The following is a 14,538-nucleotide window of genomic DNA, read 5'->3' on the forward strand; positions in this document are numbered from 1 at the left end:
AGGGTTGTGGGGCCAAGACCTCGGGAAGGACGAGAACGCCGCTGACGTCATTGGGATGGGAATTCGGGGTGTTCCTCACCCTCCTGTGCTGCGAAAACCCTAAATTCAAAAAAAACCCCCAAACCAGCTAAATGTAAGACATGAGAAACCTCACCAGGCTGTGGGGATTTCTGGAATATTCGTTATACGGAATGTGGAGGAATACGCCACACAGCAGCTCCAATTTGGCCCAAAGTGCCATTTTTTACCAGTTTGGGGTGTTTTTGGTGCCTTCTCCTGGCTGTTGGATGTTACTCCGGAAGAGAAGGGCGAGCTGGGACCTGGACATGCAGCTCCAGATCGTTCTTAATTAATTAACGAGGATTAAGGAGCTGGGATTGGACCCACACTTGGTTTTGGTGATGTTGGGGGGGCCCTGACCCTGATTTTGGGGTAATTTACCCCAAACTCATCCTGGAAATAGCTCTTCCCAGGATCCAATGACCTGGAGCCTCGGATACAACTTCTTTATTCTTTATTATTGACATTTCATAAAACTAAATCTCCATTTAATTCTCATTTTAGCCAAAAATATCCCGAACGAGCTCTGTAACGCCAACAGGAAATTCCCAAATCCACCAAAATCCAGGGAAACGTGAGGGGGAGGGCAGGGGGAGCTCCCGAGTGGGACAGGATCCGGCTGGAAATAAAAAGGGGGAAAAATAAATATCCCCAACTCGGGGAGCTCCAGAGCTGCGGGGGGGAAGCGGCTCCTCCCGGCCCCGTAAAGTGCCAGAGGGGAGAGGAAAATCCAGGATTTTCCCCCAAAAATGGCAGGGAAAGGGAGGGGAGGAGCAGGAGAACAGCAGGGGAAGAACAGGAACATTGGGGCTGGCAGGGCTCAGGTGAATCCCAAAAAATCCAGGCACTGAGAAATGCGGATTTTGGGAAAGGAGGGAGCTTGAAATCTCAGAGGATTTGGCCCCAAATGCAGAAAAACTCCCGGGGGTCCGGGAAGGGCCCAAAATTCAACTGGAACATGGCTGGGAGAGGGAGGAAGCAGCTCCCAGCACCAGGAACTGAACTGGGAACCAGATCCAAGGGGAATCCACCCCAATTCCAAACCAAAATCACCTCCAAAGGGGCAGATCCTGCCCTATTCAACTCAACTGGCTCCAAAGGGGCCGATCCTGCCCCATCCCAACCCAACCTCAGTTCCAAGGTGGATCCTGCCCCATCCCAACCCCAAACCCACTCCCAAGGGGCCTCCCCATCCCGAGCTGACCCAGCTCCACTGGTGGCAGCACTGGATCCTGGCGCAGGTGGAGCAGCAGCAGCGGGAGGGGGAGGAGGAGGAAGAGGAGGAACCTCATGAGCGAAGCAGGTGCGAGAAGCTGAGTGCAGCCCCCCCTTCGCCTGCACCCCGTGGGGGCAGCCGGGCCCGTCAGGTGCAGATCTTGATGCGGGTGCCCTTGGCCAGGATGCGGAAGAAGGGGAAGACGCGCTCGCGGCAGCAGATGTGGAAGGTGTGGATGTGGCTCATGCTCTCGGCGTTGTAGAAGCACAGCTGGCCCCGCTCGTAGTCCAGGTAGACCCCGAAGCGCCGCGGCTGCTCCCCGGGCGCCAGCGCCGTCTGCTCTGTGGCCGTCAGCGCCTGGTACTTCTTGCCGCTGGTGCCCACGGCCCAGATCTCCCGCTTGGGCGCCGGGGAGGAGCCGCCGGACGCGCCCTTGTGCCGGTGCCGGGTGGTCTCGCGGGCGGCCCCCACGGCCCAGCCGCGCCGGCCGCCCACCTCCACCTCCCAGTAGTGGCGTCCGGCGCTGAAGCCGGGCGCTCCCAGCACGCACAGGTCGCCGTCCGAGCGCCGGGCGCTGCCCGCGGGCTCCTGGCGCCGCTCGGACAATCGGACGCTGCGCCGGTCCAGGGACAGGCTGAGCCGCGGGTGGGCCGTGGAGGGGTCCAGGGTCACATCGGCTGCAGGGGTTGGGAGGGGGCTTAGGGGGGGGTTCTGGGGGATTGGGTCTGGAGAAGGGGGGTTTGAAGGGTTTGGGAGGGGGAGTTGTGGCACGTGGGGGGTTGGAGCAACGATTTCCAGCCCTTTAACACCAAATTTCCACTCCTTCAACCCCCAATTTTCCACCTTTTAATCCCAATTCTCACCTTCAATTCCCATCCCTTTAACCCCAAATTTCCACTCCTTCAACTTTCAAATTTTCACCCCTTTAGCCTCCAATTTCTAACCCCTTCAGCCCCCAATTTCCAGCCTTTTAACCCCACCAGCCCTTTAACCCCAGAATTTTCACTCCTTTAAATGACTAATTTTTACCCCTTCAACCCCCAATTCCAACTCCTTTAACCCCCCAGTTTTCACTTCTTTAATCCCAAATTTTCTCCCTTTCCCCCACCCCCACCTTGGGGCACTTTGCTGAAGACCTTTTCCATCTTTCTCATCACCACATCCTGCAGGAAACAATTCCGGAACTTTTTCCCCACATCCACCGGCACCATCTCGGGTTCCTGGAATTTGATGTTCTCACACCTGGAATGGGAGAAAAAGAAAAGGGGGAAATTGCAATTCAGCTGCTCCAAGGTGTCTTCCCAGCCTTCCTCTTCCCCCAGATATCCCAAATCACCCCCAAAATCCCACCTGTCCCTACCAGGAATTCCCACTAGCCTGACCCATCCTGGAGAAGCTCCTGGGGTGGGTTTTCCCAGAAAACCCTGAGGAGGCTCTGGGAATGACTGACCTGATGAAGGTGCCTTTGATGTCCTGGGAGGAGCCGCCGGGTGCAAAACAGGGATAAAAAAAAGAGGAAAAAGTTAATGAGGACTTGGACTGGTCCCCTGGGATTCCAGTGGGGAAGAGCCTTTGAAGACCTTGAGAAGCTAGAGCCCAGGGGGAGGGAATAAAAAACCCCAATCCCAGGGATCCCTTTTCCCCTGAAGAACGGGGTGGACGAAGCTCCAGTGACCTGGAGCTGCTGGAGCCCATCCCATCCCCCAATCCCAGTTTTTCCCCCACCTTGAGCAGCTGCAGCCCGTCCTGCCTGCCGGCGGCCTCGGCGTCGGCGATGAGGCGGCGCAGGGCCGAGCTCCGCTCCTCCAGCGCTCCCAGGTTCCGGCGCTGCCGCGCCAGCAGCGCCTCGTGGCGCTCCTGCAGCTGCCGCAGCAGCAGCACCTGCTCCCCCGCCAGGAACCGGTGCAGCACCTCGAAATCCGCCTCCAGCTCCTGCATCTCCACCTGCATCTGCTCCTGCCGGGAAGAACCGCAGGATCTGCGCGGGGAACGCTGCGAGCGCAGTCGCAGAACGCCGCAGGGGCCAGGGAAGGGGGTGGGTTAAAGAAAGTGAGGAAAAAAGAGGAGGTTTTAAGGAGTTTTGGTTAGGAATGGGGTGGCTACCAGGGAGTTCTGTCCTGGATAAAGCAGATTTTTAAAGTATTAAAGGGAAAGGGAGCATGGGGATGGAATTCCAGCAAATTAGCGTTTAGTTGGAGCTTTATTCCATCAGATTGGAGTGGCTGGAGTTTTATTCCATCAAATTGGAGTTGATGGGAGTTTTTTTGTCCTCCACCTCCCCCCTCAGCCATCCCTCGGGCCGAGAAAACAGGATTTTAGCATCCTGGGACTGATTGGTTTTGGTGGAGTAAAAGTTGGGAAGTGAGAAAATGGGGAAAAGGCCTCGAGATCAGCCGGTTCTCACCCTCAGCACCGAGATTTTCTCTTCCTCACTGGATTTCTGCTTCAGCACCGCGTCCAGCTGCTTCCGGAGCGGCTCCAGGTGGCTCTGGAGCTTGTTCTGAGGGAAGGGGAAAGAGCTCAGGCACCCCAGATCCGGGGAATCCTGGTCTCACAAATCCCCCTCGTCTTCTTTCCCTCCCCAATGCCACATCTGGGCTGGGAACAGACCCCCAGACACCTCATCCATCCCCAACCCACCCCCTTTTCCTGCCTCCTGGAGCGTTTTCGCTGGTTTTCCTCCCAGAAAAGGTGGAATTGGCCCTTCCCCTCCCAAACTCGGGTGTCCAGAGTGTCCCAAATCCCCCTTTTTTCCCCCCTCCCGTCACCGAACTGGTCCGGCCGGACCCTTCCAGTGCTGCCCCCGGAACCCTCCGTGTCCCCCGTGGATCGCCCGTGTCCCCAACCCCACAAAAACTCCCAAACTCCCCCTGAGCTGCCCCCACCTTGCAGTCCTGCACCACCTCATCCAGGGGCACCACGCTGTGGTGTTTGTGCCCGCGGGCCTCCCGGCACACCACGCAGATCGCCGCCTCGTCCACCTCGCAGAAAAGCTTCAGCGGCTCTTGGTGCTTCTCGCACAGCTCGGGGGGGCCCCCGGGCGCCGCCGCCGGGCCGGGCCCAGGCCCCGCGGGGCGCTGGGGCCGTGGGTGCAGCTGCCGGATGATCTGGACCATGTTGGCGAGCTGCAGGTTGGGGCGGAAGCTGCGCTGCAGGAACGTCTTGCGGCACTGGGGGCACGTGAAAACCGGGGGGCGCCGGGGGGGCGCGGGGGGCGGCGGCTGCTCCTCCTCGTCCTCCTCCTCTTCCTCCGCTTCCTCCTCCTCCTCCACGTCCTCCTCCATCACGTCCTCATCAAAGTCCTCGTCCCCGAAGTAAAGCCCCCCCTGTGCGCCCCCTGCCCACGCGGTGGCTTCTTCCTCTTCCTCCTCCTCCTCGTCCTCCGCGGGGTCTTCCCAGAGCTCGGCTTCCTCCTCCTCCTCCTCCTCCCACATGTCGTCGTCTTCCTCCTCGTCCACACCGGCCTCATCCTCCTCCTCCTCCTGCTCCACATCCAGCTCGTCTTCCTCCAGCTCGTCCTCGTCCTCGTCCTCCTCCAGCTCGGAGCCGCCCTCGGAGCCGCCCGGGGGGGGCTCGGGGCCGCCGCGGGCCCAGAGCCGGGAGATGCAGCCGCGGCAGAAGTTGTGGCCGCAGCCGATGGACACCGGGTCGGCGAAGTAGTCGAGGCAAATGGCGCAAATCGCCTCCTCCTGCAGCGTTTCCACTGGGTCCGGCCGGGAGCCGGGGCCGCCCAGCGCCGCGGGGGCCGCCATGGCGGGGGGCGAGACCCTCCTGCTGCTGCTCTTCCTCCTCCGCCTCCTCCTCCGGGGCTCTCGCGCCCCCCCCGCGGCTCCTGCCCGGCCCCGCGGTGCCCCCGGCCCAGCTCAGCCGCCCCCCGCCACCCCCGGGCTCCCGCGGCGCCCCCTCCCCTGCCCCGCTCCGGTCTCCCCCGCCCGGGCACAGATCCCAAAGCCCGGCGAGGCCCCGACGGAGGCTTCAAGCCCGCCGCTGTCCACCCCGGCCCGGGCCCTCCCCGCCGGGCTGGGCCCCTCTAGGCCTCACCGGGCCTCGCCGCTACCCGCGCCGCCCGCGCTGGTGCTCCCCCGAGCCCTCGCGGCCGGTGCCGGAGGAGCCGCTCGGTGCCCGCCGGGTCCCGCCCGGTCCCCGCCGGGTCCCCCCGGCCGCGCTCGCCCGGCAGCGGCTCCGCCACAGACGGGAAGCGCCGCGGCACTTCCGCCTTCCGGTGCGGGCACCGCCCCTTCTGTGCAACGTGACCGGACACGGCTCCAGTCGCCGCGCAACGGGGGCGGTGTCACCCCTCCACTTCCTCTCTGGGGTCTGTCTACCCACGCAACTCGCCGCTCTTGGAGGACTGGAGGTGGTGGCAGCGCCGCGGGCCGGGGGCGGGGCATTGCAGGGCTCCCCCCCCCGTCACCTCCCCGCCGCAGCTCAGCGGCAGCTCGGGGCACTCGAACCCCAGGTCCGCCGGTTCAAGTCCCACGCTGGGCTCTCGCACGTACTTTTTCTACCCGAAATGTCTCTTTTCCGCGGTTCTCCCCAGCTCCTCCCTCGGCCGCGGGACCCCGGTGACCCCGCAGGGCGCGGGAGCGGCGCGCGGGGCGCGGCCGTAGCACGGCGGGGCGAGGAGTCTAGTACAGCGTTTCTGTAGTGTAGTGGTTATCACGTTCGCCTCACACGCGAAAGGTCCCCGGTTCGAAACCGGGCAGAAACACTCGGGTTTTTTTTCTCTTTTTCCCCCTCTCCCTCCCTTTTTTTTTCCTTATTTTTCGCCCTCACTCTGACACTTTCAGCACATCTCAGCCCTTCTTCCGTCATTTTTCTTCATATATATGTTTAATCTCAACCCTTCTTCCCTCGCTACTTTCCCCAACCAACCTTTCCTCCATCACTTTCCCGGTACATATTTTAATCCCAGTCCTCCCCCCGCACCTCATTTCCCCCTCTATTTCAGTTTTCCCACCCCAATTTCACGTAATTTCTCCGCCATCGCTGCTCCAGCCCTGCCCTGGCTCCGGCCTTATCAGCTCCCCCACATCTGCTCCCCCACATCTGCTCCTTCAGAGGCACCGAGGAGGAGGAGGAGGAAGAAGAGGAGGGAAGAAGAAGAAGAGGAGGGAAGAAGAAGAAGAGGAGGAAAGAAGAAGAACAGGAGGAAAGAAGAAGAAGAGGAAAAAGAGGAAGAAGAAAAAAGGAGGGGTGAGAAGGAGGAAGAGGAGGACGTGAGAAGGAAGCAAGGAGGAGGAGGAGGAGGAAGCAAGAAGGAAAAATCAAGGAGGAAGAAGAGGATAGGAGGAGCATGAGGATGTGGTGAGGAGGAAGAGGTGAGGAGGAGAGGAGGAAACAAAGAGGAGGAGGAGAGGAGGAAGCACCCCCTCCTCTCCATTTACCTGCTCCTCTCCATCCCTCCCAGGCAGCAACTCCCAACCACCCGACATCCAAGGCGGAGGAAGAACATCCTCCTCCTCCTCCTCCATGGCGGAGCCCAGCCTGGCCGAGCAGCTCCGCGCTGAGGCCTCGTGTCCCGTGTGCCTCGAGCTCTTCCAGGACCCTGTGTCTGTCCCGTGCGGCCACAACTTCTGCCGGGGCTGCATCGAGCGCTGCTGGGAGAGCTCCCGGGGCTCCTTCTGCTGCCCGCGCTGCCGGAACGTGGCCCTGGAGCGGGGCCTGCGGCCCAGCCGGGAGCTGGGACATGTCGCTGACATTGCCCGGGGGCTACTCCCGGGGGTCCCGGGGACCCTCTGCAGGCGGCACCGGGAGCCGCTGCAGCTCTTCTGCCGGGAGGAGCGGGCCCTGCTGTGCCTCGTGTGCAGCCGCTCCCGCGTCCATTGGCTCCACCGCGTCGTGCCCGCCGAGGAAGCCGCCCAGGAGTACAAGGTAACACCCGCACAGCCCATGGAGAGCGGCTTTCTGGGGGGAAAAATGCTCTGGAACTCTCGTGGGGAGCGGGGATCGTCAGGTTTAAATTCCTCGGTGGTGATTTCAGTACCCAAAGTGTGTGAAAACTCCTCAAAATGCTTTTCTTTTGGGGTGTTTTTAATCCGCTCTCAAGGGCATCTTCGCTGTTTCTTTCATTTCAAATAAATAGAAATTACTTTTGTTTAGTTATAAACACTTAGAAATCACTTTCCTCCCCCTTTTTCTGCTCCTTCTCTCCTCCCCTCCAAAAAGACTTCTTGGAAAGCTTATATAAACATAGGAAGTTATAAACCAACACCAGTTCTTGTAGATGTAAGCACCTGCTAAATAAATCCACCTGGGGTTAAAGACGGAGATCTTTATCCCAGAACCCAAATTTCCGGAGGCAAGGAGTGGTGTTTTGGGGGGAAATCTCTCTTATCTGGGGCTCCCAGCCCTCCCTGGACGCAGAGTTGGCTCAGGCTCAGCTCCTCACTGGCAAAGCCTCTCCCATCTCAGACAAGGGACAGAGGAAATTTTAGTGAGGAAATAGATTTTTCTCAGCCCCTCCAAGCTCACCTTTTATTTCCCTGCAGGAGCAGATCCAAAGCTGCCTCCAGGCTCTGAAGGAGGAGAGAGAAAAATACCTGGAAAGCCGAAAATCCAGCGGCCAGAGGAGTTTGCACCTGGTGGGAGCCCCCGAGAGAAGCTGGGAGGGTTGGGGGGTCGGGGGCCTATTTGGATCCCGAGGGGGGGGGCAGTTTTGGATCTCTCCCTCTACCCCAGTAGTGTTTTGAGGCCAAATCTCCTGGACTTGGCTCACGGAGTGTTGGGCTCCGTGTTTATCTGCCGGGGTTCACCAGAGGCTGCGCTGGGGCGATAACGCAGAGCTGGGAGGGGAAGGGAGGGATCTCGGCCCTTTTCCCATCCTCTGCCCTCACCGCCGCTCCCGGCAGGACAAAACCAGGACCGAGGGGCAGCGGATGGTGTGGGAATTCCAGGAATTGCGGCGGTTCCTGGAGGAGCAGGAGCGTCTCCTCCTGGTCCAGCTCGGGGACCTGGACAGGGCCATCGGCCGAGCCCAGGACGAGGCTCTGGCCAAGGTCTCGGAGGAGTTATCCCAGCTGGACACCCTCATCTGGGAGATGGAGGGGAAATTCCAGCAGCCCCCAAGCCACTTCCTGCAGGTGAGAGCCCAGAGTGCTTGGACTGGGAGGGGAAAAGGGGGAAAAAACAAAATCCAAGACCCAGGAGCCCAAATTATCCCCACGGGAGCTCCCCTGGTGTCACTGCCACAGCCCTGGGAATGTCCCAGGTGGGACAGGGCCTGGACACCTCTGGGAAGCGGATTGGGTGTGGATTAGGATGGTTTTTAAAGTCCCTCCAACCCAAACCAGGCTAGAATTCTTTGATCCCACGATTTGAAGGAACACAACTTGTGGTTCCTCCTCTCCAACCATCTCCTCTCTCTTCCCACCTTTAGGACATCCAACAGCTCCTGGACAGGTAATGCAGCTCCTTCTCCCTTCTTGCACCTCTGGGGCCAGCCGGTGAATCCCGAAGTCGAGATTTCCCTCCAGGAGCTCAACTTCCCACTATGCTGCTTCGGGCTCAGGAATTTGGGTCTGGGGGAAGGAAACTGCCCAGGAAGGGCAGGGAAAAGGGGGTTGGATTTGCTCTGGGGATAAAAAGCCTCAGCCCATCCCATAACAGCCCCAGGGATATTTAATGAGAATAAAATGAACCATCAGGTTGGGGGGTTTTGCCCCTTTTTTGGCCTCTTTGCAGCTGTGAGATGATGAAGTTCCACCCCCCGGCTGAGATTTCCTCTGACCTGGAGAGGAGCCTCGAGGATTTTGTCCAGAGGAACATCCTGGTGAGGGGCACCTTGAGGAGATGCCAAGGTGCTGAGCGGGATTCGGAGGGGGCAGGGGGCCTGGTGTGGGAATCCAGAAGGAATGGGGTCCCTGGAAGTGAGATCCGGGAGAAATGGGGTCCTTGTGTGGGATATGTGGGAGAAATGGGGCTATTTTGTGGGATATCTGGGAGCAATGGAGTCTTTGTGTGTGAGATCCATGAGGAATGGGGAGGTCCTTGTGTGGGATATCCAGGAACTGTTCACCTAGAGAAGGACCCTGAGGGTTTTCCTGGGGCAAAAACAGTTGGGAAGTGGAGAGAAGGGAAAAATCAGCCCAGCAAAGGAGTTTCTTCTGCCAGGCCTCACCTGAAAAGTGGATTAGGGGTCACCAGTGGGAAAATCTAATCCCACGTGGGTGCAAATCCAGGGAGAGGATAGAGAGGGGATAAATCCATGTGGACAAATCCTTGGGGATGATTTTTGCTTGGCCAGGGGGTCCATCCCATGGGATGAAGGTATTGTCCGACCCTGAGTCTGTGACATCTCTCTCTCCTCAGACAGCCTCATGTTCCAGCTGCAGGAGCCAGGTGAGTCGGTGGGAGGAAATGGGGGATTTGGGCTTGTGGGAGAGGTTCCTATGGGAAAACCAGTGCCACTCCCGCTGCGGGAAGAGTGGGGGTTCTGATGTTGATGCTCCTGCTGTGTCCAGGGCCTGAGATACGGCCCGAATATCCCAGAAAGAGCATTTCTGCTTCCCTTTCCCTGCCCCCACCCACCCGCCCGTGACCCTCCAGAGCCGCAGGAAGTGGGAGAACGGGGCCGATCCAGATGCTGGGAGGGACAGGAGCATCTCCATCGTCCCCGACTTCCCTCTAAAGCTCCCTTATCCCGCAGCCGACGTCACCCTGGATCCATCCACGGCTCATCCCCACCTGCAGCTCTCCGAGGACGGAAAAGAAGTGCGGGGGCAACTGGTGCCGAGGGACGTTCCGGACCACCCCGAGCGCTTCGACTTCGAGCCCTGCGTGTTGGCGCGGGAGGGCTTCGCCTCGGGGCGGCATTTTTGGGAGGTGGAGGTGGGGCAAGGCGGGGTCTGGGCGCTGGGCGTGGTCCGGGAGTCCGCGCGCAGGAGGGGCCCCCTGAGCCTCACCCCCAAGGAGGGGGTCTGGGCGCTGGAAGCGTTCCATTCCCTGACCTCCCCCCGCGCCAACCTCCGCCTGCACCCTCCGCCCCGGCGGCTCCGCGTCTCCCTGGACTACGAGGGGCGCCGGGTGGCTTTTCTCAGTGCCGGCGACGACATTCCCATCCTGGAATACACCCGGGCCGCCTTCAACGGGGAGAGGGTCCTGCCCTGGTTCAAGATGGGGATGGGGGCGCGGCTGCTGGAGGTGACGCGGAGCCCCCGCTGCGAGGACCGGGGGGCGGCCGGGCGGTTCATGTCCCCTCTGGACTGGGTGGGGTTCGGGTTCTCGCTGCGGATCTGTCCCTGAGGCGGCTGTCGGATGTGTCCCGAGTGATGCCGCGGGAATTCGCCGCTCCTGTGTCCGTCGGGAACTCTGGGATGGCCCAGGGAGCGGCCCGTGGCGGAGTGGCCGCGCCAGGACGAGCCTTGAGGGTGGAGAGCCCGTTTCAGTGTGTGGGGTTTTACCTTGTTGTGCCCTTGGCGGGATGAATCCTCCCGGGTTTCTCTCTTCCTAAAGTGCTTTTTGTCCAGAGTGTGTATTGGACCCTTTACCCCTCGGTCTGGGGGCTGCTCCCCACCTCTGTCCACATTCCTGACGTTTCTTTCCAATAAAAGAACATTTTGGCTTGCACCCTCCCCTCCCTGCCCCTCTCCAGGAATTGTGTTCATTTGGATTTCTGGGCCTCTGGGTGGTAAGTTAGGAAAATCCGCACGGGATGGGGACACCTCGCTGAGCTTCCCCTCCCCAGCCTTTCACACAGACCGTGGAGAAACAAAAACCCTCCTGGAATCCAATTTTCCACATTATTGCTCCCAAAAAAAGGCTGTCCCCCCGTGCTGGCCTTTGGGAGGGACGAGGTGGGATCAATTCCAGGGTGGGTGGTGCCAACTGGCTGCTCCTCAGTCCGGAGAGCCGGGAAGGGCAGAGGCAAGACAGGACCTCTGACACCTCTTGCCGCTTTCACCGACATCGATTTCCTCAAAAACGCGCGACTTTCTTCCGAGGAAACCCAAAAGAGGAAGCGGCGGCACCGAAACAGCCCCGTTATTAATTCCGGAACCGAGAAGAGGAACCGGGAGTGACGCTGGGCTCGGAATAACAGGCACGGGATGAGTGGAGACCCCGTGACGGAGCCCCCTCCCCATCCCCACGGGTCCCACCGGGGACCACCCCCGGTCCCACCGGGATCCTCCCGGAGGCACTTCCTGGGAACCCACGGCACAAACGCCATGTCCCGGGAATGCTCTGCATCCTTCGGGGCAAGGATCCCTCTGCCCCGACTCCTCAGGGTCCCTCCCTGTCTCTGATCTCCACCCAGGGCGTCCCTTCTCTCCGGGGCGATGCAAAGCAGTTCCCACCCCGGCTGGTTTTCCAGGCTCTGCCGACTTCTTCCCCCACCTGATTCCCTATTCCAAGACGAAGGAGCCGAGCCCGAGGCTCTGCCGGTGTCTCACCGGGATCCACTCCCTTCCCTTCTGCCGAAACTTCCCTGGAAGCGTTTTTGGGGTGTTTGCTCCCACTTCTGCCGTTCCCACAGCCAGCGACTCCTCCACGGCTCTTTTTCGATGGGAAACTTGTACTGGAATTGAGATTTGCCTCTCCAAACCTGCCCGGGCTTTGCGCCCCCGCGCTGGGTGGCAGAGATCCTGCCACTAAAAATTCCATTTAAATAAATACGAATTTACCCACGGAGCTTCATGGAGGAGCAGAGGGTGAAAAATTCCCTGGAGGAGTTTCCCGGTGAGCTCAGAGCCAGGACTTGGCCACAGGGATGGAGGCGAAAGGGTGTCCCGGACCCCAATTTGTGTCTCTCTGCCAATGCCCTCAAGGTTCTGGTTGTGCTTTTCCCTCCCTTTTTCCTTGGTTTTTCCCCATCCGTGGTCCCTCCAAGCCCTGGGAGTTCCTCTCCCACCTGGGAACCTGGACATCCAGTGTCTCCAGGGTTTTTTGGGGGGGTGGATGGTTTTAGTGCAAAAGGAGCAGGGTGGCAGCTCCCCGGGGCGGCAGCTCCAGGGATAAAATCCTTGAATTCTGATGAGGAAAAACCAGGAGAGGTGGGGGGAGACCTGACGCGCAGGCTCAGCCCAGCCGTGCCACGGATTCACCCGGGACGGGGAAGGAACAGGGAAAGGAAGGACCCAGCCCCGTCAAAGGGATAAACCCAGCGCGGTTTGGATCCCTTGGGAACAATTCCAGCCGGGATTCGGCTTCCTGAGCGAGGAGAGGAGGACTCCGAGGAAGGACAGCTGCCCTGGAGTGCGGGAAACTGGAGGACCTGGTAGGTGCCACCTGCTGACCTTCGGGGACATTTAGGGACACACCGAGCTCGGGAACATTCCTTTGGGAGGAAAGACGCCGTTACCGCAGCGGATTTGGGCAGAATTTGGCCAAATTTGGGCAGGGAGCTGCGATATTTCCCAAACTTCCCAGTAAATTGATGGAGAAGAATCCAATCACGGATGGAGTTTCTTGGTTGCATCAGGTTTGATTTTTCCCCACACCCCCCTCGCACCCCAACCTCCCCCTCCCCTCCAGTCCCCGACAGAGATTTCCCCAGGAATTCAAGGAAAATGAGTCAGGATTTGAATCCAGAGGTGTTCTCCCGTGGGAAATGCCTTTCCATGAGTTCCTCGGGGTATTTCCCACCCCACTTTTCCTTTGTCATTTAAAAACCCCGCTTGGATTTGGGGCCGCAGGTTCCGGGGGGAACCTGAGCTCCTCTCGCTCCCACAGCTGGAAGACCTGAAAAATGAGCTGGAGAAGAGGCAGGCAAAAAAACCCGCGGAGATTTCCCACCTGGACACCCCAGCACTGCGGCAGGAAGAGAAGAATCAGCATCTGGTGAGGGAATTCTCCTGTTTTGAGGGAAAATCAGAGGGAAGATCACAGCGTTAATAATTGGGGTTCTCCTGGTTCCCGCTTGCTCCTGTTCCCCTTGGAGAGCTGAAAGCCCCAAGGGCATGGGGAGAGGGAGGTTTGAGCCTGGAAAGATGGGGAAAAGGGGATTAAATCCCTGTGGGAAGGCTGGTGGTTCCCTATATTTCCGAATAATTCCCTTTGCTGGGATTTGAGGGATCTCATGGTGAGCTGTCTTTCCTTTCTCTCTTCCCCCAGGATGCGAAAAGTTCCATCAGCAGGTTTGTGGCCTCCCTGAAAAGCTTTTCCATGAGTTTTCCCAAGAGGAAATGGAGGAGGGAACTTGCTGGTGCTGCTTGAGGCAAATCCTCGGCTCCAGGGAGGAGAATTTTTGGTCCTTCATCACTTTTGGGATGTACTAATCCACAGAGATTTGATCTCAAAATCACCTCCATGTTGGCTCTAATTTAAAATCTTGGCTCATCTCTCCAGCCAAGTCCTTCCCAAGAATTCCTTCTTTCCTCATAAAAAATAAGATTTAGAAAAAAAGAAAAAGAGATGAATCCGACAGGGAAATTTGGCCTTTGATATCCTGGACTTCCAAGGGAGGGGGGAAATTAAAACCCAATATTCCAACAACACCATCCTTCATTCCTTGTGGCTCCTGAAGCCTCCGTGGTTGTTCTGAGAAGTGTGAGGGCATTTTTTATTGGGTTTATTTTTTTTATCCCAGGTGTGGGAAAGTGACTTTCCAGCTGCCCCTGGATACGGCTCCGGGGCCAGAAGAGCGAGTTTGTCACTTCTCGTGGAGGAGCAGTGCCCTGAAGGAAACCCTGAGGAAGCTCCAAGGTACCCAGAAGGAGAACAAAAATAGATTTAAGTCATAATTTGGGAGAGCTGGAAGAGCTGAGCTGCCCTTCTCCCATCCCAGATATAAACTGGGACCAGAAATGTTGCAGGGAGAACTTGGAGATGGAGGAGAGGAAGGGCAAAGGGCTTTTCCTGGTACAAAAAAAAAAAAAAAGATAATTTGAAAATCAGGGTGACCCAAGGAGGTTTTTCATTAATTTTATTTATTTCAGCCCAGCCAGCCGAGTCTTGTCCCACTGCTGCTGCAGGCTCTGCTCATTTTCCTCCCACATCACCTCTTCCCTTCCTCTTCTTCCCTCCCTTATTTTTAGCCTCAAATCCACTGGGATTTCTGCACCACCATTGCTGTGGTTTTTCTTTCGATTTTTTGGGGCAAAACACAGCTTTTTCTGCTTCAAGCACAACACTTCCCATAAAATCATGGGGTGACTCTTGGGGTTGTCCCGTGCAGGGCTGAGAGTTGGACTCAGTGACCCTTGTGTGGCTCTTCCAACTCAGATATCCCAGGAACACCATGGCCTGGGAGGGTTTTCCCCAGTTCTGGCAGATTTCTTGATGCTTCTCCCAGGTGATCCAAGAGAAGGGATCTGAGACCCTCA

The 14,538-nt window shown here is 58.5% G+C and overlaps 4 protein-coding genes and 1 non-coding gene across 8 annotated transcripts in view; 4 read left to right on the plus strand and 1 right to left on the minus strand.

The window, feature by feature from the left end:
* Positions 1-497: 497 nt before the first annotated feature.
* On the minus strand, positions 498-5,146 carry TRIM41 (tripartite motif containing 41). 3 transcript variants are annotated; one of them, XR_011146899.1, is made up of 7 exons: positions 4,162-5,146; positions 3,681-3,776; positions 3,002-3,268; positions 2,727-2,749; positions 2,391-2,518; positions 1,265-1,953; positions 498-679 (listed from the first exon to the last, which is right to left on the minus strand). XR_011146899.1 is itself a non-coding variant. In XM_068998610.1 (6 exons), the coding sequence occupies exons 1-6, from the start codon at positions 5,026-5,028 to the stop codon at positions 1,424-1,426; spliced, it is 1,875 nt and encodes a 624-aa protein (XP_068854711.1). In that variant the 5' UTR covers positions 5,029-5,146; the 3' UTR covers positions 498-1,423. The 3 variants fall into 3 exon arrangements, 2 of the variants coding, with proteins under 2 accessions (XP_068854711.1, XP_068854710.1); XM_068998610.1 differs by having other exon boundaries at positions 498-1,953; positions 3,002-3,232; XM_068998609.1 differs by having other exon boundaries at positions 498-1,953.
* LOC138100774 (uncharacterized) lies at positions 5,027-5,886 on the plus strand. Its single transcript, XM_068998647.1, has 2 exons — positions 5,027-5,394; positions 5,817-5,886. Exons 1-2 carry the CDS (start codon positions 5,027-5,029, stop codon positions 5,884-5,886), a joined length of 438 nt encoding a protein of 145 aa, XP_068854748.1.
* Positions 5,759-10,843, plus strand: LOC138100750 (E3 ubiquitin-protein ligase TRIM11-like). 2 transcript variants are annotated; one of them, XM_068998624.1, is made up of 7 exons: positions 5,759-7,150; positions 7,768-7,860; positions 8,173-8,358; positions 8,655-8,677; positions 8,960-9,075; positions 9,587-9,616; positions 9,924-10,843. In XM_068998624.1, exons 1-7 carry the CDS (start codon positions 6,749-6,751, stop codon positions 10,517-10,519), a joined length of 1,446 nt encoding a protein of 481 aa, XP_068854725.1. In that variant the 5' UTR covers positions 5,759-6,748; the 3' UTR covers positions 10,520-10,843. The 2 variants fall into 2 exon arrangements, with proteins under 2 accessions (XP_068854725.1, XP_068854724.1); XM_068998623.1 differs by having other exon boundaries at positions 5,760-7,150; positions 8,128-8,358.
* TRNAV-CAC (transfer RNA valine (anticodon CAC)) lies at positions 5,915-5,987 on the plus strand. The gene has a single exon. It is a non-coding gene; the product is annotated as a tRNA-Val (tRNA).
* Positions 10,844-11,322: 479 nt separating the features above from the next.
* Positions 11,323-14,538, plus strand: part of LOC138100775 (E3 ubiquitin-protein ligase TRIM39-like) — a 3,785-nt gene continuing 569 nt past the window's right edge. Inside the window, exons 1-4 of the mRNA XM_068998648.1 lie at positions 11,323-11,472; positions 12,947-13,054; positions 13,328-13,350; positions 13,803-13,918. Of these exons, the coding sequence (XP_068854749.1) occupies positions 11,323-11,472; positions 12,947-13,054; positions 13,328-13,350; positions 13,803-13,918 (397 nt within the window). The remainder of the gene's footprint in view (positions 11,473-12,946; positions 13,055-13,327; positions 13,351-13,802; positions 13,919-14,538) is intronic.

The sequence above is a fragment of the Aphelocoma coerulescens genome, unplaced genomic scaffold (genome assembly GCF_041296385.1).
Source record: "Aphelocoma coerulescens isolate FSJ_1873_10779 unplaced genomic scaffold, UR_Acoe_1.0 HiC_scaffold_140, whole genome shotgun sequence".
Taxonomy (NCBI): Eukaryota; Metazoa; Chordata; class Aves; order Passeriformes; family Corvidae; genus Aphelocoma; species Aphelocoma coerulescens.

Bases quoted from the DNA above. Each gene is read 5' to 3' on its own strand.
- LOC138100774 (XM_068998647.1), top strand. From the start codon at position 5,027: ATGGCGGGGGGCGAGACCCTCCTGCTGCTGCTCTTCCTCCTCCGCCTC. The intron at 5,395-5,816 runs GTGCCCGCCGGG...GGTTCTCCCCAG, and splicing joins GGTGCCGGAGGAGCCGCTCG to CTCCTCCCTCGGCCGCGGGA.
- LOC138100750 (XM_068998623.1), top strand. From the start codon at position 6,749: ATGGCGGAGCCCAGCCTGGCCGAGCAGCTCCGCGCTGAGGCCTCGTGT. The intron at 8,678-8,959 runs GTAATGCAGCTC...GCCTCTTTGCAG, and splicing joins ATCCAACAGCTCCTGGACAG to CTGTGAGATGATGAAGTTCC. The intron at 9,617-9,923 runs GTGAGTCGGTGG...CTTATCCCGCAG, and splicing joins GTTCCAGCTGCAGGAGCCAG to CCGACGTCACCCTGGATCCA.
- TRIM41 (XM_068998609.1), bottom strand. From the start codon at position 5,028: ATGGCGGCCCCCGCGGCGCTGGGCGGCCCCGGCTCCCGGCCGGACCCA. The intron at 3,269-3,680 runs GTGAGAACCGGC...CTGCGCTCGCAG, and splicing joins AGAAAATCTCGGTGCTGAGG to CGTTCCCCGCGCAGATCCTG. The intron at 2,750-3,001 runs GTGGGGGAAAAA...GGCTCCTCCCAG, and splicing joins ACGGGCTGCAGCTGCTCAAG to GACATCAAAGGCACCTTCAT.